Genomic DNA, 21,933 nt, shown 5'->3' with positions numbered 1-21,933 from the left:
CTGGCACCTAACACTTTTGAGAAATTTGAAAAATATGAAAATCCAATCATCCCAAATTAGTTCCAATCGTGTTTGAAGATACCGGTACGAACATATTGATCACATTCGTGCAGGTCCCGGCCCGGTGGTCACTACTGAACCCTCAGGCACAGTCATGCTGTGGTTTGAGGGACTATGCCTCAGGTTAAATTGGAATTTTTTTCTTAAAGCGTCTCCGAAAGCAAAATATTCCTTCTTTACAACATGAATAAGCATTTCGCAGTTGGTAGGCAGCTTTTTAAAAAATTTCCAAGCGCCGAGCTGATATAAAATTCTTCATCCTTTCATGTTTTGAACCACAATATTGTCCTGAAAGAAACAAAGAGCCATAGTACGTTTTGGCCTATGGACTACTTTTCATGTACCTATGTACTTGTACACTTACTGAGTGAATATTTAACCGCTAGCCGTTCAGGCTACCTCGGGTTTTTCCTTTTTGCCTCACATCCTTACGGACATGGGATTTGTGAAGGTGTGAAAGACTGTTTACCCATATTAAGATAAGTCGTCGGCTGAATTTCGAAAAGCCGAAAAAAGTCGATCAAGTTGGGTTAGGGGTACCACAGGGTACCCAAACATCTGGTTGTTGTTGTTTGTATATTGTTGTATATGCGTATTTGTAATGTTTTTGTTGACCAATAAAATTCAACGAACATAACTGTTGTGTTGTTGTTGGTTCAAACGTAATGTGGATGTCATAAGGAACGCTACAAGGACACTATCATTATTTGAACCGATGCAACTCTCAACCAACGCTGTTGTTGTTTGTATTGTTGTTAATGTTTATAAGTCGTGTTGTTGTTGTTGTTGTTGTTGTTGTTGTTGTTGACTAATAAAATTCAACGAACATAACTGTTGTGTTGCTGTTGGTTCAAACGTAATCTAGAAACGCTACAAGGACACAATATCAGTCCCTGCCAACGTACACTCTCTTCATATATGGTAGGTTTTTCAAAAATCCAAGGACGGAAAACAAAGAATTTTCTTAACACGGCCTAAACACAAAGCACAGTGCGTTTAACAAGAACACTAAATGATGATGAAAATCGACTGTACAACGCATGTACACGCCAGTAGGCCTAAGCTTATTTGATGCTATGTTACTATGTAATCGTTGTTATTGGTTAACGCGCATTTTGGTCAATGACGATGATTACACTGATGAGAAAGAATCACAATTGTGACGTGGCACATTTTTTGAACGTTGCACAGGCCTGTGTAAAGATCTATGTATCACCCACCAAGATCAGTTGATGTTGACTTTTTGTCCTGTTCCGCGATGACTCAATGTCATCATGATGCTTACACTTCCAGTTTTCCTTAAAACAAACTTTCAAAGAAAATTCGCACATGAACAGATAATTTATGAAGAAATAGCTTGAACCATTCAAATATTATAAGAGAATACTTAGAAATAATAAAAAAAGTGATATTCGACGGTATTTATATCAGATATGGCAACAGGTTAATCGCTTCGCACCAATACATGCCTATACCGTACTCCTAATATACTGCGCCACCTACGGCATATATCCAATAAAGTGACGTCATCCATTTCACGTGATATAAAGATGGCTGAGGACAACCCCGCCGAATTAGTGATAGACGCAGATAGGCAGGCAACCAAATACAGCCCTCAAGACGCTGAAGAAAATCTCGACGACAGAACAATTCCTGAGGTCCATTTCAAGACTTCGAGGCTCAGCGTTCGCACGGATTCTTCCGAAATTAGAATGAATACAGACAGCACGGTAAACATGGAGAGCGCTGCGCCACAGCAAGGGACGGGAACGCCTCCGACGGTGCCGAATCTTGGCAGACCGCAAAGTGCACCCATGTCCAAACATCAGCAGAAACAGTTCTTCGCGTACAGGGTAAGCCACATACCGTACTTCCCAGGTCATATGTACACAGCAACGACTCTCGTTTGTGTACCTAAAAATGGTTCTCGCATCCACACAGAGAAGGCTGTACATTCATTGATTTTTTGAACACCACTGTGCGAAAGCCACTTCGTATGTGTGGCGAAGTTTTTTTGTTTTTTTTTTAAATGTTGAAACATCCATTGAATGGAAAATTGAAGTTATTATGGCGGAACTAGGCACAGGGTCAAATTGAGTTCAACCGTACGCGTGTTTCAGGTGAGACCGATTATGTCTCGTCTGTGCACATTATTATCGAAAATATGTACAAAATTCAAAATGTATTCCGTCCTTTGTTATCCAGTCTGTCACCATTTGGCATATGAGGTCTCTGTTATCTTGCAATTTATTGATTTTCGAGCAAATATCTTTGACGTTTAGTATTGACCCATTCCCGAGCTCTGTGGGATATGCTTGTAATGACGTCATACTACTACCGATAAAAAGTAACATTTTAAAGTCCGAGCTATGTTCTGCAGGAAACGAAGACTTATTTACAACTAATCAAAATTTGATACCTTATGCATGTGGCGTAGGACTAAATAGAAGGAAATGATTTAACTCGACAATATAATGTTTGCTTTTGTGTATACTATATAAACTGTCGTGAAAAGTAAACAAAACTGCCCATAAAAATGTCGCGGACAATGCAGTCTTGAAACAACAGAAGCCCTAAATTAGCGGTTGTGACGTCAGAGGTCAACAGAACGCTGGCCCATATTTGTTCTATTTTATCTTTGCATAATAAATATACAGCGCAAGGACATTTACACGAAGGGGCTGATTTGAGTTTTGTTGTGTCGTCGGTTGAAATCAATTGCGTGCAAAGAATTCTTTTATCGATTCTTGAGTCTGATTAAACAGGTCGGTCAGGTCATGGCAAAACTCCAGGAGTTTGTATTTTGTTCTAATTTTTAAGGGTTTCATTTTCATGGCAATGTTTGTATCACAATAGCAGTCCAGCAAAGACTAAAATAATCAAGGTATAATTACCAAATGTCAGTTCTCTCATCATGCAATTAATGTCTTCCTGTTCAGCTGCTCAGCCTATTGTTCTTTCTGAATTTTTGCATTTATTGTCCTTTCGTTTGCTTATATCAGATCATACATATTACTGGTGCCTTTTCACAGGCGTCTTGCTCTCTCCTGTCATTAGGTCAGTCACCGTCCCTCCCTGGGTGGAGGGACGATGGGTCAGTGTTTTTACTCCTATCTAGATGCATATTGCTCAGAAAGTCACAGAGCAAAAGTTCAAAAGCATAGTGTCTCAGTTATTTGCATTACAGCATAGTCACATGAATGTTACAAACGTACACACTACAACCACTATCGCATCGAATGTTTACTTTAACTCTGAGTCATTTCCACAAGTGGAGCCAGTCAACAGAGTTGAAACAGCCAAAGTATAATAAAGACTCCATAACTTCACCGTTGTTAAGCCCTTAGATTTGTTGAAACATGTTTGAAGGGCGCTAACATTGATGATTGTAAAAGATTTGTTGAAAGGCCGTGAACACATACTTTTGTCTGTGTATTGTCCAGAAAATCAAAACGGAATCTTACCACAGCAGATCCTGGAGTGAACTTTGGGCTAAAATCTTATTTTAAATAAATGATTACTGAACCTGATTTGCATCATTTATGATTAAGGTTTTTAACTGTATCACAATTGTAAGAATTATGTAATGGAAATTTAACTCCTTAGATCTCCCAGAGAGTTCTAGTTGATAATTACCGGTGAATTTATTTGAAACTAGTATGTTCAACACTCACAGGACTTGCAGTTCAAACTATTTCCGACGACTTCGTTTTGATGTGATAAGTCTTCCCTTTAACATCCATCAACACAGTCTGAGAATTCAAGTGATGTTTATTTTTGGAACATCGTAATAGCTTTTACTAATATTGTTTTAACTTTAGTCTGTCATATTCTTTTAAATGCCGCAGGCAAAGAGCAAAGAGCCATCAAAAATTCAGTTGAATTTTGAATGTTAGCTACACTATTAGCCTCATGACAACAGATATGGGGAATGTTATTCAGAACAGATTAATTGCATCAGGGAACTATCGTCATGGACAGATTACAGATTAGAATACATTGTACCACAAAACAGCTTGTACTGGTAGTGCCATCAAGGCATGCAAACAACAGCTCGGAGAGAATTTTCATGAAAATGTCAGAAGGGGGAAAATTGAAACTTTTTTTGTTAGTGATACCATATTCTTGATTCAGATGCACATAGATTGACTTCACAAAGTTGATCATATTAATTCACACATTGCTTTGTTTCTACCTGCATAATTTGTCATGTAAAATTCAAGCAACACTGACCAACAATGTCTGGTTTGGGCTAGCAATTACCTGACACAAACTATCATGAAAATGTGTTTTACTTTCATTATGACAATATATCTATAAATATGTCAGTATTGTTGTTGTAGAAAGAAAAGAAAAATAGTATTAAGTTTTGATACATATATTTTCATCATTTTGTTCCATTGAAAAAAAAGTACAATTTTCTTGTCATTGCATATTGAAATATAACACTGGTATTGCATATTGAAATATTACCAACACAATGCATTGTTGATAAGTGAGTTCTGGCTGGACTAGAATTCAGTTATCAATGACAAAACTGAATATTTGATACCTGCTCTATCGCCATATTGAACACTTGGCATTTGAATGTTAGCGTAAGAGTAGGTAAGAAACTGTGTTTGACAAACAAAACAAAAATATTATCAGTAAACACATAGGTTTCAATCTGAAAAATACCATCCAATTGAAGTAGTGGCGGTCCTTTACCAGGAATATTGAAATAGCCTAAATGAGAAATGAGATTCTCTTCCACTGTACTGTAACAGTGCAATAAACCCCATCACAAGCAGTATAAATTTATCTCTTCAAGTCTATGACATCCATGGAAATGTTTAACAAGATACGCTCGGTTCAAAAGGCTAGCAGTACCCAAACATGTATAGATATCAGTGCTCCTTAATGTTTGCTATAGTCCTCTTTTTTGACCAGCTGAGATTATTCTAAGTTTATCATAGCACGTATAGTGATATGAAGTGACGGTTGTTTACAGTATATTTCTATACAGCCACTTAACCCACTGAGCGCCATTTTGTTACCTTCACAAAATATACCTAGTCAATTTTTTACAGATTTTTGCCAAAATTTTGATAAAAAACTCTAGCCAATGAAATGTTATGTCCATTTGGTCCAAAATTATCAAAAAATGTTGCAATGAAATTGTGGTGGGAAAATTACAGCCCTCAAAGGGTAAAACCTCATATTACGACGATGTTTCCTGTTTCAATGAAATTTTTACAGACCTTGAATTTTTTACCTGTGTGCTCCCACGTCAGATAGTCAGCTTCTGTCATAAAATTGTGACTTTGATATAATTTTTGTAAAGGTTTCGGTTTATTTTATTTTTCCCCTTTTGACCAACTTGTCTTGGGTCAAAAATTTCAGAAAACTATCAACTTTGTTACGTTTGCGTTGCTTCCCCGCAAGCTAATGTGTGTACATTTTCTGTCCTGTTGCAGCCGGGGGCCATAGAAGCTGCTGTTAATGAGTGTAAGCCTGTTATCAAGCAGGATGTTGATGGTGAAATCAGAGGTGTATGGTTACTTACAGAGTAAGTATACTTTACTTTTTCTGTGATTCAAAAGGTTAAACCTGGAATTCTAATGCACCACGGTACAAGCAAGCTCATGTGTGCAAACGCACATAGAAGTATGTGTATTTCCATACGCACTTGCACACATGGGTTTGTTTGTACCGCCATCATGTGATCTTTCACGTATACTGAGTCTGTAGAACTCATCTCTTCCTTTTTATTCCGAAGTAGTAGAACCATTGAACAGTAAAGGGCACTTATCTGTTCAAACCCTGTCTAAACCCTTTTCCTGCCAGACAGTATCACTTCCCCATCTGCCAATTCAGTAAAAAGCGGTATTGAGCTAAAACCATATGTATTGTCACCCCGGGATTGTCACCCACTTGGCTTGGTATGTTGTAGCAGCTTTAGTTGGTATTTGAAGCTGCTATTTCAGACCAAGCCAGGTGGGTGCAAATACATGTGCTTTCAGCTAAATACTGTTTATTACTGACTTGGCAGATGGGGAAGTGATACTGTCTGGCTGGCAAAGGGTCAAAAGGGGCTTGACCAAGTCAAAGTTGATGGAAAGTTAAAACACATTTGTTTACACATGCAGAAAATTTTGTATATGTCTTGATATCAGTGAAGCAATATGACAGATGCAGGAAGTGAAACTTCAATTTTGAAATTGGAGAAGGGAAACTAATGAAAAAAGAAGACAAACACCATTTCTGATAATCACCGATAGTGGTTGACGTTATCGCACACATTAGCATTCATTAATTCCAGTCACGGCTGAAGAGTGTCACATATTGAACCATCGTGCCAAATTCATGGATAGAGAGTTTGGCACAGCTGGTGGTGCTATGCATGTGGTCAGTTCACGTTAAATTTCCATGTAGCATAATAATATGTTGACTGGACTGTGATTACGTGCAATGCATCAGATGCGTGGTTGACAATAACTGGTGCCTCGGATGTGTCTGGGAAACCAATCACGGCTCGTATCCAAAGTGGAAATTTTAACCCTGTCACCAGTACTATGTAGTTGAAGCTACCCTGTCACTGATACTATTTAGTCGAACCTTATTGCTCGTTGTAGTCAGGTTGAACCCATTAGCAGGAATATTAGGGTGGTATAGTGTAGGTAGGGACGTGCCATACCAACCTAAACATATAGACTAATTAGAGAAAATATGACACTCATAAATTATGTATCCCCTGGCTGGCATTAACACAAAAGATAATGACGATTACCCCCAACTGCATTGCTCTGTGCCTGTATAATGTACACATATCATATTGCTTGAAATTCACCACCATTCAGAATATCTAGAATTTTGCTCAGAATTACAACCCTTTCAGAAATTCATGTGACTGTATATCTTCCATCCACACCACTATGGTGAACTCCTGTTCTGTTGAAACATCAAATGATTGAAATATTTATTGCACAGGTAACATGAGGAAGCACTCAAATAAATTATTGGGACACAAAAAAAACACCATAAATGTATCATAAACATCAATGGATAGATTGCTTTCAAAGCCAATTTTACAACAACAACAAGAAGTCAAAATTTTTAGGACAGAAGAAAGATGTTTATGAATGGAAATACACTCACTCATACGAAGCTTAAAGAGGCACTCTCACTTGGTAACATTTTTAAAACACATTTTTTTAATGCCAACAGTCGATATTTGACATGGCGATGCTGCGCGCGGATCGCGAGATATCAATAAAAACATGTCCTCAAAAAGTTTGAATTCGGTGGCCCACCTGAATTCAGCTTCCGAACATAGAACGTACGGCACTGGGGTCATTGTCAACTAAGCTATGGAGTACGAGTCTACGCTGACGCTGCTGTACGCCACAGCAGTACCACTCGCGTTGGTGAGCGGTCATGTCCCATGGGAGAAAGCCGAGTCCTACTGACTCGGCACTACTGACTCAGCAAAAAAACGAAAAACAAAGTTTGCTGATTCCACCAGAATTCGCATCGGTGACTAGCACAGATAGGTGCGGTTGATACATAGTATGCATAGTGGCCGCCGCGTGGTATGCGCGCATACCACACGCGGCGGCAGCTATGTATCGAACCACGCGTAACTGTGTGGCAGACGACAAAGTGTAGTCATCAGAGGCAACTAATATTTTACACGTAAAAGGCAACTAATATTTTACACGTAAAAACTGATATCATTTAATACAACTGATTGAGAATGATGAAAACGACAAAAACTAAGGAGAAGTTTTAAAAAAGAATTACCAGAGGTAAAGGCATTGATAATGATGTATATAAAGTCACGCAGTAGGAGGTAAATTAATTGCGTCATTCGAACATTTTTGGACTCCTTAGAATATCGTCAATCAGCACAACAACACACTTTCGGGGGATTTCGGGTCATAACCAGAAACGATCGTAAAACTTCGGGATGTGAAAAATACGCTCAGGAAATGACATGTTTTTATCGATATCTCGCAATCTGCGCGGAGTCGCCACGTCAAATATCGACCGTTGGCATTAGAAAAATGTGTTTTAAAAATGTTACCAAGTGGGAGTGCCTCTTTAAATTCTGCCGGTACATGATGATGTACTTCTAAGGTATATGTCTACAGGACTGTGCTCTGTATGTTCTGTAGACTGCTTGTTTTTGAGGATTGAAGGTAGTGTACGTTCATCAAATGTAACCAGGTCCACAATCACTATTTGATAACGATAGGTTTGGGCCAAACTATGCTTGTGAAAGGGTTTAAAAAGAAAAACTACTTGCAAATGCTGGGTTTTCATTTCCTTGGTTATTTCCGATGAACACTGCAGTAGACTATGTTGTGGGGAAATATATTCAGCTCTGTTGAGTGAAAGTGTGAACTTCACGCTACTGTTCAGTGTGCTGTACTTGTAACAAGCACTCTACAGTGTTTGTTCCGTGAAAAGCACTCTCTGTATGTCGATTGATGGAGTGTTTTCACATCACCATTGAGGGGATAAAAGTCTTTCTCAAGATGAATATATTAAAACGTTACAAAGAGAATAGGTTCTACTACACATTCTCTTTAGCTGATAAGAAGTCTGAAAATTCTTTTACTTTGCCTTTTACTCTCTTCCATATTTAGCAAATTTGAATATTTGCAATTTAAATGATGAGGAATCTAATCCTCTGAGGCCTTTCTATCTGGAAACATACCAAAATTCTCCAGTTTATAGGGAATCCAGCCCGAAAGGGTTAATGATATGCAAAACATTACACTTTGTTAAGACAGTGATAGCTCTGCTGCTCAACCACAATCTCGTTGTAGCTCCAATAGCTGTACCTTTTGACATATTTTCCAGAATTTTTGTTCTTTTGTAAAATACTGGTTTTTGGTTCTACTCTAAAATTGTATGGAAATACCTGCTGCAGACAGTTGGACTTGTCAACACATATATGTGTTAAATGTCCAATTTGTTATTGTAGATGACAAAATTTCAGTGTGGGTTAGAATTTTTCCTGTCAGCAGTAATAAGATGTATTGTGTACAATTGTGTTTGCATGGGTAATGCTTTTTGGATTTCAACATACAGTAGTTGAGGTAAAATGTAAAAAAGAAAAAGTCTGCATGTCTTTCGGAGCAGAAATAATGAAGATATCATCAATAGTCATTAACCATTGTCCCTTGAAAGGTTTTCAGCCCTTGAGTGTTTTGAAAATTACGACTTAATTGATTAAAATATTGTCAATTAACAGTGCTACAGGCATGATGGTTTCATAATGATTACATGAAAATTAGCTTCAGCAGAAATTTATGGAATCTCGTTGAAGCCAAAGTACCGCAAATGTGAGCCATGTCCATTATTATCAACTTAGTGTTCCGTATTTTAAGTCATTTTTTTCAATCTTACCCTGACTTGGCACCATAATGAATTAATATATAAGCCGTGATAGTGTTTTCAGTGAAAACAACACAAATTTACTTTTCATACTGGAAAGAAAATAACAAGTAGATAACATTTGTTTTGTTTCAGCAGTGTGTTTGTGATGTGTTGTTTGTGTGAGATTCATCTGTCTGTGTGTACAGTGACATGAATCCATGTACACTCTTCTATAAATTTGCATTGAAGCTTAGTGCTGTTGGAATGTGCTGTACAGGTCAGAATTGAGCAAACATTCCCTGAAGCAGTTTATCATCATTTTAGATTATCATGTACCAGACTACTACACAACTCCGTGTTTGTATTACTGGAGTACAGTTCAACTTTTCAGACTCAAGCGGTACAAGCACACAGTTTGGCTTGAACTTTGAACAGTACGGAATATCGTATATCATTATGCATAAATATCAGAAAAAATGACAAATGTGAAATTTACCTATATGCATGATTGCACCCCCATCATGCAGTGAATAGACCCAACCACCACAGGAAAACAATAGGGCCCAGTTCAAAACTATTACACTGACAGGGTTTATACAGGCAATTAGATATATATTTCATTGATTGCACTCTACAAGCAAAGCACTCACTGATTTCAAGTTTGCATACTACCAGAAGAAAGACACATCTGACTATATAGCCACTATGTCTGTTCTGTTTTATTAGATTTACCAGGCACGCAAAAAAGCACAGAAAATTTAATAAAAAGTGCCCTTTGGTAGCAGTTATGTGATCAACGTGCACAGAATATAAATTAGGACATGGAAAATATTCCTCCATGCATTTATAAATTGTATGTTCAACTCCCAAGTACAACTCAGCTGGTCTTATATCATTCCTATGATGATTAAATTATTTCTTGTGTCTCAATTATTTCGGGTTGATGACATAGTTCCATTTCAATACTTGCCATGCCAATTGGCAATATCGGTACAGTGCAACGTGTAATGTCAGAAACCCCCCAGAGCCCCACTTGACACCTCCTCTAACTATTAAGAGCTTTGAGTCATCCGCTAGGTTTCAGTGTCTGCGGTTTGAGTGAAAAAAAAAGACAATATGCTAAGGTGAGCAGGGTTGATGTGGTGATTTCATGAATGAACTCATTCATTGTCACTGAATGAAGAATACTGATGATTTTACAGGGAGATTTTTCAGAGGTGATTTATGATAGCGGGGGTGGGGGGGAGACAGAGGGGAGGGGAGGGAGTAACTGTGCACAAAGCAATGCATTTCGTAGCATATGCAGACATCAAAACCTAGATAGACTCACAGGTGTGCAGCCCTGATGACATTGATTATAGAGACATGCAGACATGCAAACCCAGACATACATACATATACATGTAGACAAACACATGGAAAATCTTGCCCAAGGGACCGAGAGATTTTCAGTATTCTTTGATCACAATGTTGTTTTTGTACCCAGTTTTTGACAAGACGGCTAAAAACGACTGAGAGAGATAGAAGGGTCAGTGATACACATTTATGTTTGACAGTCAGTGTAAATGCTGAAAATGATCACAGTCAACCCATTTCATTTTAAACCTCTCAATTGTAATCTTCAACAAACTAGAGTGCTGTAGATAGAGTAAAAATGATTAGGAGAGAAATCTGGATATATGATTAGTAATCAGCTAATTCTGTTTACTGTAACTGATATACTAATCTAATCTGACATTGTGTTTGTTGTTTGTTGATGAACTTCAGTATCAAACATCTCTTTGTAATAGATGCCCTTTTGTAAACATTAGCACAGTGCATCTACATGCCCTTTTGAGAAAAGCTGTTGATATTCTAATCTCCATTACATTCAAGAAGTTCAGTAAATGCTTAAATGTACAAATTGCATTTGCATACTTGAGCTCCAGATACAGTAAATATAGCTACCTCTAATAGTAGACTCTTTAGACTCTAATGCCATGGTCTGTGCTGTTATATGTATGTATTATTGAATGAGCTATAACTTTAAATGTTTTTGCTTTTTCTGTTCTAGAAAACAAGTGTTTTCCCCCCAAAATACAAACATCTCCCTTGCCAACATACTGCATTATATGTAATGTTATTGTTGACAAATGAATTCTAGGCTGGACCATAATTTCTGTTGTCGACACTAACATCCATGCTGTGTTGATCAACTGAGCACATTGTATTTTGACAGAAGAAGGAGAAAATGTTTTACGAATAGAACAAAACATAACTGAAAATGTACCCAAAATTACATCTTCTGTACTTGAATACATCTTCTGTGTGTCGAACAGCAATTTCCTAGTATGGTAGTGGTCAGATCTATCCTACAAATTTGTTTCTCAGTTTCTTAATCAGCAATAAATACCCAAAAGGTATATTGTGTCCGGCCATGAGCATCACTTCTATTCAAACATTATCATTGTATATTTTTTTCCCTTCATTTTTCATTGGTGTGTTGAACAAAATAATCACTTTGGCATTCCCAAACATTCATCTAATACACATAGATACTACCATATTACTAAAATTTTGAGACTTGAAGTTGGGAACTATTTTTTCTTCATATCCCAAAAATGCTGAAACAGAAGAGAAAGCCTTTTGCTGTCAGTTAAGTATACACAACATCAGTTTTAGTTAAAGTCAGGCTGCAGTCACTAGGAAAAATAGAAAAATGAGGAAACGGAAAGTAAAGTTTGAAAAATGTTCGTAATTCAAGAACTGGAAAGAAATGTACTTTTGGATCTAATTTGTTTGCAAATCATTTGGCATTTGACCTTTAATCTCTAATTAACTTTCAGCAAAACACCATTACTTGTTTTCATTATTTTTCCATTTATTGATGGGGAAATCAAACTGTTGAAATAAGTGGCTTAGAGTAAACTTATTGCATATGTGCATTATTTTATAAGGCAGTCATTAAAGAGAGAATCTTCCACAGAACTCATTCCGAGTTTTGTTCATAGGCCTTCTCAGTCACTGGTTTCCAGTTCCCAAGTATCTTGATGTTGCACGACTTGTGTTAGACTCCAGACCAGTAATTAAATTCCTATAGGACACCACAGTATTGTTGAGCTAAATTTTCCTTATTTTAAAACATTCATCCTGTACAGTGTTAGGTCAATGTCAACCTGGATATGGATTAAATGGGCAGGTTGAATGAAATTTTGAGTTTTTGATGAAAATGCCGCCCTGTCTGTGTGGTGTTTTTTGCAGAAATTCATGGTCATTGCTACAATTTTCACGGGCCTTATATTAAAGTCCCCATATTACCACAGAATGCAACAGCCATCATTCATTACAGTCTGCATTTTGATTCGAGAAGACAATAATCTCTTCCAATCCAATTAGCTCAAACAAAACAAGCACCAATGCAGCTATCAAAGGTCAGCACTACTTTCTTCAGAACTGGCTTCATTAGTAATGAACCCAGCAGTGTATGACTGGTGAGCTACTACAAAATCTTGTCAGCCATGAGATAGCAGCTGATACATGTATATCTCTCATGAACTCAATCGTCAGATACTACTTTATGGATAACGTTTATATTAGTATTCAATTACATTTTGAAAACACGGACAAATCAAGATGAATGACCTCTCGGTTTACAACAAATGAGTTTCATATTCACCTCATGCATTTCTCACTCATAGAGTCTTACAGTATTTTGAAGAACAGAGCTGTATTGCAAACCGATGCTAGGGGATACTGCATGATAAGAAATTGCCTAGGGTGTCTTATTTGTTTTGGAGATCCCAATGGCTTTGAGAGGGATAAGGCAAACAAAACATCAGTTGAAAAAATGCACCAGATCCCAACATAGATCCATTGTTTGTGGATCTGTATTTATAGTTTAAAGTTTCACCACTGAATAACAGAAGGTGAAACTGAGGACACGGAAACTATTGACATCAAATCTGACATGAACAAACGCATAGATCACAGTTCCATGGGTCATAGGACTGTGTATAGTGCAGTTTCTTATTACGATAACATATCAAGTTGTAAAAGTTAACCTCGCGACTTCAAATCTCGATAATATAAGCTGGTCTGTTAATGGCCACGTAGTGTGTACACCTGTGGGAATTGAGGTCACACCAGGTCAAACCGATATTTGCATTTAATATGTATGATAGTTATTTGTTATGAATAATGGAACAGGTTCAAATACGGCCACCTTTTGGAATACAGATCACAAAAAAAAAATGAGAATACCATTAACTTCAGCTGTTAAACGTTGTGCAGCTGGGATACAGAAGATAAAATCAATCAAAAGGCTGAAATTCTTTCCACTCACAAAAGTAAAAATCCTCATGACAAATAATTTGAATCTTTCTTTTTTCCTTCAGGACTTTAAGCTGAATTTGTCATGTGATGTTTTGTCAAAATTACTTGTACCTCTATCACTATGTTTATCTCTATGCTTTTTTTTTCTATCGAATCACTACATTTCTGCCAAATTTTTTTTTTCAAGTATTTTTGATGTGTGTTTTTCATATGTGATGACAGGTTTACAAATCTTTGTGAGTGTTATGGCTTTTGACCTGTAATTAATTTCCCACAGGGGATGATAGTTGCATTTTGGTAAATATTCCTACTTTAGAAGTTAGAACATTCATTGGTACCAGCTATGTTGACAGGCATTTGATCAATGCCAGTTTGAGTATCAGGTAAATATTTGTGTTGACAAGTCCATTTAAGCTTTTAACCTTTTCATCACCATGGTTTGGCCCAGACCCATTATTATAAATGGCGAGTGTGGATCTGTTGACAGGGAGTCAGGGGTGAGCAGGTTCAGGTGGTAAAAGAAATTGCACCCTCAGTGGCTGCTCTTGGCAGAAAGCCATATCCATAGTCATGACTCAGGCGGGCATCGTGACGTCTGAGATATGGGGCAGTGATGAAAATAGCACTGTCAATAGTGTTTTGATGGAAATGAGATTTCCATTGGTATGACGTAGTTGAGCCTAGCAAATCCTGAGATTATCTCGGAATGCCAAGGTGACGTGACATATCAGTCTGTATTTTGATTCAAGCAGACAAGTATACTGAAAGACCCGTCACTTGAGGGCGCTTCATACCCCAACCCCCTTCTAGGGAGCATATTGTAGAGAATTCCTCAAACAACAGATCTTTCAGTCCAGTAGACAGGGAGCTAAGTAAAAGTGTTTCACATCCAAGTCATCATTTTAGGCCTTGAAACTCTTAGGTCCGACCTATTTGTCTACAGATTTATCTTCATAGGGAACAAGTCAGGAATACAAATACACTACAAGTCTGCCTGATGTTTAGTGGTAAACCAAATATCATGTAACTGTATCCATTGGGTTGCATCTTTGTCTGTTTGGTTGTAATGTTGCCCATGTCATAAGACACAGCTTAGCCAATCGTCTTCTTGATGTTCTTTGCAGAATTGATCACTGGGACAATGAGAAGGAACGCCTGGTACTGCTCAACGACAACTCGTTGCTTTCAATAAAGTATGACTTTGTAGCCTGTAAGCTAATTGAATCCAAACGAATTATGCTGAAAATCATCGATAAAGTCACCCACGGCTTGTTTGAATACCCTGACAAGACAATCGCAACGTGAGTATTTGCATATCTGACAAACAAACTTTGTTTATGTAAGCCATTCTGTTGAAATAGTTAATAGCTGTGTTTGCTACATGAGTATTTGCATATAACAAACAAACTTTGTTTATTTGACCCATTCTGTTTAAAGGGTTAATAGCTGTAACTTTTGATAATATTTTTATTACTTAGGCAAGCAGGTATAAAATCCGAGATCTAATAATTTTGGTCATATCCTGCATTGTGTATCGAATTCACGAACAGAGTCATTTTAACTGATTGTTTTTCACTTCTTGTTTGTTGAATAGTCCACGAGATGGTACTGGCATACGTGCCTATTGGAACAAAGGTGTGGAGCCCTCTGTGGCGGCTAAGTGGAATCCCTGGAGTAAACAAATTCCATGGATCACTTTCACAAGTCACCCATTACAGTTCAAGGAAGACAGAGACACAGACTGCTACAAGGTGAGAATCACATTTCAAACAGCGGTGGCGCTCTTCAGTGGCTTACCACACTCCCAGCAGTGGTGGCGCTCTTCAGTGGCTTTGTGACGCTATACGAAAGGTTTACTGCATCTTTAGCAGTGGTTGGGCTATACAAAGGTTTACCACGCTTCTAGCAGTTGTTGCACTATATGTAAGGTTTACCACACTCCTAGGATTGGTGATGCTATACAAAATGTTTTCTTCACTCCCAGCAGTGGTGGCGCCATACAAAAGGTTTATCACACTCCTAGCTGTGGTGGCGCTATACAAAAACGGCTCACCACACTCCAAGCAGTGGTGATACTGAACAAAAGGCTTGCCACACTATAAAGCCCTGTTGGCACTCTAACATTAAAGAAACAAACTCCAGTGATTTCACATTTTCATAAAACAAAGAAGTGACTGTACTTGTATTCAAAATTAAGTGATAATGCAAAGGAATATGTTTGTAGCTTGGCATTTGTCATCATTTTGCAAAAACGATGTGTATCTAAGTTTTCACTGGAAAGAACCTAAACATTACATGAGGCAGAAATATTAATATCTTATGCAAAGTCAGCATGACAGCCGTGTAAACCGTTGTTAGAGCGCCACCACTATTTACAGCACTGGTCAGGATAAAAGTCGGCTTAATTCACTCTACTGTTCCCCTTCAATACACATCACTGTCATGCATTTCTGGTTAAGTTCCACCATCACTTTACCCAGTGTTTGTGGTCAACTGTCTGACTTATCACTCAAGGTTAAGATAGCAATATACACAGTGTTGCAGATATTCATCGATAAACCCGTATGGCACTGTGGTGGAAAGGGTATTGTTATTTGGTTAAATATTGGTGAGGTTTAGGTGTATAAGTGGTGGTATCTGGTGTAAATAGATGTTCTTGTACTGTTTTGTTACTGGCACAGTTTCCATGTGCATACTTGTATACCAGCAGATCATTGCACAGTTATCGTACAGGCACTTTCACCTTTTCGTAACCCTTGGACGAAAATTTGGCAGTATGAGTTAAGGTAGAATGTGCTCTTGGGACAGATATTTGGACTCTCAAATAGCTACTATTCTTTTCTGATCTACTACTTTGGGGGCTCATTATAAAGCTCTTGGAGAAAAAAATGTTCACCATCTCAGTTTTTCAAAAATGGAAAACTTTATTTTTTTCCCATTGAGTTAACACATTTAAATTAAATGAAACGTTTGTGGCTTTCGTAACATGTCCATCTAGTCATGGCTTGTTAATTTCCAGTTGCCCATGCCTTGGTCGTAAACGCTTTTCACGCTGTAGAAGTATGCACACTTTAACAGTACAACACTATATTGCTGGTATTTGTCACCACCAGAAGTTGCACACTGGCTGATGCAATGTATGTGAGCCTCTCCATGTCTTCCCCGAATGATCCTTTATTCTATTTTCTGTCAGTCTATTCAGGCTGAGTCTATCCAACTTGACATGAGTAACTCCACTCTGAACACAGAACACAGTTCAATATTTGAGGTATGTGAAGTATCATACCAAACCACTTACCATGTCGTCATTTACATGTACTACCGCCATGATTTGATAAAGAACTAAGCACTTCAAAACCAAAAGATTTCAATTCTTGCTCAAACTTTCCCCAAGGACACTTTCAGAAAGTTCTCTTTCAAAATCAACAATAAAAAATTAGGGAGAAACAATTTAAAATGGCCAATTTTCAATAAAATCTTTATCAGCTATTAATTTAACAGAAAACAAGATAGTAAAATCTTTATTATTTACGCCATAAGCTCAAAAATGAGCCCCACGAGGAGCATACTAGTGAAGTATCATAAAACTTTATTGTCTTCATATATATCTCCGAAGTACATTCGGCCTAAAACATTAATTTTTCCTATAAAAGAGGATAAAATTGCAGTTGCAATGTTTTAAACAATACAGTGCTCTTTGTAAGGCTGCGAACATCAGCGTAATACCGGTAGTTTTGGAAACTCCGGTAATAATATCTGTCACATCCTAACGTGACTATTTTCATATCACATACGAATACTGCTGTGACAGTGACCTGCTTGCCACCTGTCACAAAATGCTTTGCGTCAGGAAAAGACATCAGCCGATGGTGTAATTTTTGAATACTCACCAGAAATAAATACATCATAAATCAACACTTAAATTCTCCCCTCTGAACTACTTGATGGTCTAACCCATCCATTGAAAACAATAACCAAAGTGTGGTGATGAAAAAGTTAAATGTGCGATCCAACAACAGTAGTTGTACATGTAACTTTTCTCCCAAAGAAAAAACTTACAATATACTTTTTCCCTCTCAAACTCATACACCAGAATTCACTATTCACCCTTCCCTTCCCATGTATGGTGCTAACTGCTGAAAATATTTCAGTTCAGCCAGACTGCAATTATGAAAGACTGAAATATGCCTTCTGCCAAAGTGTATGCCGTAATGAAGTTGCTTGTGCTTGACTCAGATTTTTATACTTTTCGTCTTTGCAGATTGACACGTTCAAGCCAGCGTTCGTTCAGGCCATTCAGAACGTACAAGAAAGCAAGAGCTCTGAGGGCGCTACAGCACTCTCAGTCCTGGAAGCACCGCTCTTCATCGACAACTACGTGGGCTTTGCGTCGCTGGTCCACAATCAGAGTCATCTAGGGTTTTCCAGGGAACGGGGTGGCATCAGTTTCTGATTTCCGGCACCAGACAAGTGTATTCATGCGTGCTCCGGTGTCATTTACAATTGTACCTGAGCCAACACGATTTTTCCTCCCCCAACCCCCGTGCTACTTCCAGAGGGAGTTTATCTTTAACCCCAGTATCCGCGTATTTTGTGAAGAAAAGTGTACATATAGATGAAGCCTGTATTTTATCTTTGTTATCTTCTTTATATAGTTTTGACCTGTTTAGTAGCAATTTTGAAAAAAAAAAAGTCTTTTCACCAACAACCCATTGTAGAACTACTTTCATTATTATATGCATGTAATAACTGTAAGGCATGTATTCTCCCTATGAACAAGTCAGTGTGTATAATATTGTACATTTCAAAATAAACTTTGCTGTTTTCTTCCATTCTGTAATATTTTTGCCGTAAAGTCATCCAGATTAGATGAAAGTTTCGGATTGTTAAAATTTCAACAAATGTTAACTAACTTTTAGCCAGTGAGAAAGCGTGTTACACATTGGGAAACATAGTGTTCTCTTTGTATTACCGTATGTTTGAAAGTGTTCAGAGGTGCTTAGCAATCAACAAATGAAGAAGTATATTTGATAATCACATTTTCAGACAATCGCATCGGTGCAAAATCTCCCAACAGGGTTGTTGTCCTATTTTTCCTCTGTAGAAGAATCAATAGTACAAATCTAAGGAAGTGGCAAAAATTTGTCACAAACAATTCAAAATTCTACTTTGCATATTTTCCAACGCTGTGACTAGCCAATGAGGTGAAATGTTTTACTAGGGTTTAAGGTTCAAAGTTCAAAATTAACATATCTTTGTAGATTTTTACCTCAAAGGTGTCTTCTCTATATTTTTTCTTGTTTAACTTGCAGACAATCAATGTCAGTTTTTAGCCCAATGTCAGTTTTTAGCCAGAGTTTGAAGTTCTGTTCATATTGCTAGATAGCTAGTAAGTAGTTCATGTTCAGAAATATTCGTTGTTTCAAATGATGGTCCTTGACCTTTAAACTTTCATTTCCCTGTGAATGTAGACATCACTTTACTATTCAAAACTTTTCATGACTTGAAATTTTAAGGTGGCGAAAAAACTTCATTATTTATTTATGTATGCATAAATTAAAAAATTATGCATGACACTATCATAGGGTACTATATATCAATGAAATTTTGACATAACATAGGAATTTGATATGTGGAAGTTCAGATTGTGACACTTGTCAAGGGATTCTTGTCACATGTCAGTCACATGACCGTCACATGAGTCTTCACATTGACCACTGAGCTGGTAAACCATGATTTTGCATTCAAGTACAGTGTTGTTTACATTTATTTTAAAATGTTGTGATGTAATATTTATTTCTGGAAAGCATAGAAATTGTGTGCAATTTGTCAAGCAGTACTTGTGAGACAGTGTTTTATAACCACCATTAACACTCTCCTTAAGAAATGTATGACTATGACTATGTTACAAAAAGATGTTGGGTTCCACGTTTCAATCTTGGTCATATGTAAACCACGTCCACCATTTTTTGAAATAAAGCATTTTAAGATAATGTCATTTTCCTGTTTTCAGAGTCTGTCCAATTTTAATATCATTTTATTAGTCCCCACGGACACCGTCCGGGGGGACTTATAGGTTTGGTCATGTCCGTGCGTGTGTGCGTCCGTGCGTGCGTGTGTGCGTGCGTCCGTCCGTTCACGCAGATATCTCAGAGATGCAAGAAGCGATTTCATTCAAACTTGGTACAAGGATTACTTCATATGTCATACAGATGCACGTCAATTTGTTTTGTGATACGATCCAATATGGCCGCCAGGCGGCCATTTTATTACGATTTTTTCATGTACAGAGCCATAACTCAGACATGTTTCAACCGATTTTATTCAAAGTTGGTACAAGGACATTGACCAATGTCATAGATATGCACGTCATTTTGTTTTGTGATACGATCCAATATGGCCGCCAGGCGGCCATTTTATTACGATTTTTTCATGTACAGAGCCGATCTCAGACATGTTGCAACCGATTTTATTCAAAGTTGGTACAAGGACATTGACCAATGTCATAGATATGCCGTCATTTTGTTTTGTGATACGATCCAATATGGCCGCCAGGCGGCCATTTTATTACGATTTTTTCATGTACAGAGCCATAACTCAGACATGTTTCAACCGATTTTATTCAAAGTTGGTACAAGGACATTGACCAATGTCATAGATATGCATGTCGATTTGTTTTGTGATACGATCCAATATGGCCGCCAGGCGGCCATTTTATTACAATATTTTCATATACAGTGCCATAACTCAGACATGTTTTAACCGATTTTATTCAAAGTTGGTACAAGGACATTGACCTATGTCTTACGTATGTACATCAATTTGTTATGTGATACGATCCAATATGGCCGCTAGGCAGCCATTTTATTACGATATTTTCATGTACAGAGCAATAACTCAGACATGTTTCAACGGATTTTATTCAAGTTGGTACAAGGAGATTGACTAATGTCATACATATGCATGTCAATTTGTTATGTGATACGATCCAATATGGCTGCCTTGCGGCCATTTTATTACGATTTTTTCCTGTCGAGGGCCATAATACTCTAAGGCATATCTTAACCGATTTTATTCAAAGTTGGTACAAGGACATTAACCTATGTCATACATATGTATGTCAATTTGTTTCTTGATATGATCCAATATGGCTGCATGGCAGCCATTTTGTTACAATTTTTTCGTGTCCTTAGCCAAAACTTGGGCATGTCTCAATTAATGAAGAGGACTCTATCCTCTTAGGACATGTAATCAAAGTACCTATTAACAAGTGGGGACTGTGTCATCAACGATGACTTGTTGAAAAAAGTTTTAACAGTAAAAAGCAAATGACAAATGAGATTGTAACCCTCCCTCATAGACCAGTGTTTCAAATTTTGTGTTAGTTTTGTTAAGAATTCTAGAAAACGCCAACATTAGCATCTCAAAAGAAGCTGGCAATGTCCTCCTGTGAATCGACAATTTTTATGAGGACTGAATTCGACTGTAGTGTTAATCTTCTGTCCAGTGCATTTACACACAGATACACACACACACACATGACTGTACTAAGGGGCTGGAACAATGTATGGATTCTATTAGTTTCCTTCTTTCAGCAGAGTCTGTTGCTGCTACAGTTGGGTTGTACAGTTTGGATTGCACATTGTGAAATAGGGATGGCAGGTTTCTTGAGTTAGGATGGGACTTGAAAGTTTTGGGAGACTTAAAACTGACCTCCATCCTTAAGCCAGCTTTGCATGGCAGTGCATACACCAGAGTTTTATATAATATATATATATATATATATATATATATATATATATATATATATATATATATATATATATATATATATATATATATATATATATATATATATATATATCACATGTTAACAACTAAAGCTGAGCAGAATTCTATGTGTCAATTTCTGGGAACAGTGTTCACATTTTGTAAATGATCCAGCAGTGGTCTACTTGACTTTAATTAATGAATGTGTATATATATATATATAGAGAGAGAGAGAGAGAGAGAGAGAGAGAGAGAGAGAGGATAAATAAATCCTGAGATATTTACTTGTAATATCCTGCGTCAGAAGGCACATTGCTTGTCTCGATGGAAATATTATTACCCAGACCCATACCATCAGAGATGGCGGAGTGCCCCTACATGATTCTATCTTTCAGTTTATCGTCAGTTTTTGCCAAACTGTAGAAG

At 37.4% G+C, this 21,933-nt stretch overlaps 1 protein-coding gene across 2 annotated transcripts; it reads left to right on the top strand.

The window, feature by feature from the left end:
* Positions 1–1,571: 1,571 nt before the first annotated feature.
* On the top strand, positions 1,572–19,735 carry LOC139137491 (tumor protein p63-regulated gene 1-like protein). Of its 2 annotated transcripts, XM_070705630.1 has the most exons (6): positions 1,580–1,913; positions 5,517–5,608; positions 14,862–15,038; positions 15,332–15,488; positions 16,931–17,005; positions 17,999–19,735. In XM_070705630.1, the coding sequence occupies exons 1-6, from the start codon at positions 1,611–1,613 to the stop codon at positions 18,188–18,190; spliced, it is 996 nt and encodes a 331-aa protein (XP_070561731.1). In that variant the 5' UTR covers positions 1,580–1,610; the 3' UTR covers positions 18,191–19,735. The 2 variants fall into 2 exon arrangements, with proteins under 2 accessions (XP_070561732.1, XP_070561731.1); XM_070705631.1 differs by lacking the exon at positions 16,931–17,005 and having other exon boundaries at positions 1,572–1,913.
* The last annotated feature ends 2,198 nt before the right edge of the window (positions 19,736–21,933 follow it).

This window comes from Ptychodera flava, chromosome 7, assembly GCF_041260155.1.
Source record: "Ptychodera flava strain L36383 chromosome 7, AS_Pfla_20210202, whole genome shotgun sequence".
Lineage (NCBI taxonomy): Eukaryota > Metazoa > Hemichordata > Enteropneusta > Ptychoderidae > Ptychodera > Ptychodera flava.
Note: the sequence above shows the minus strand (reverse complement) of the source record. Positions and strands in the feature narration are given on the sequence as shown.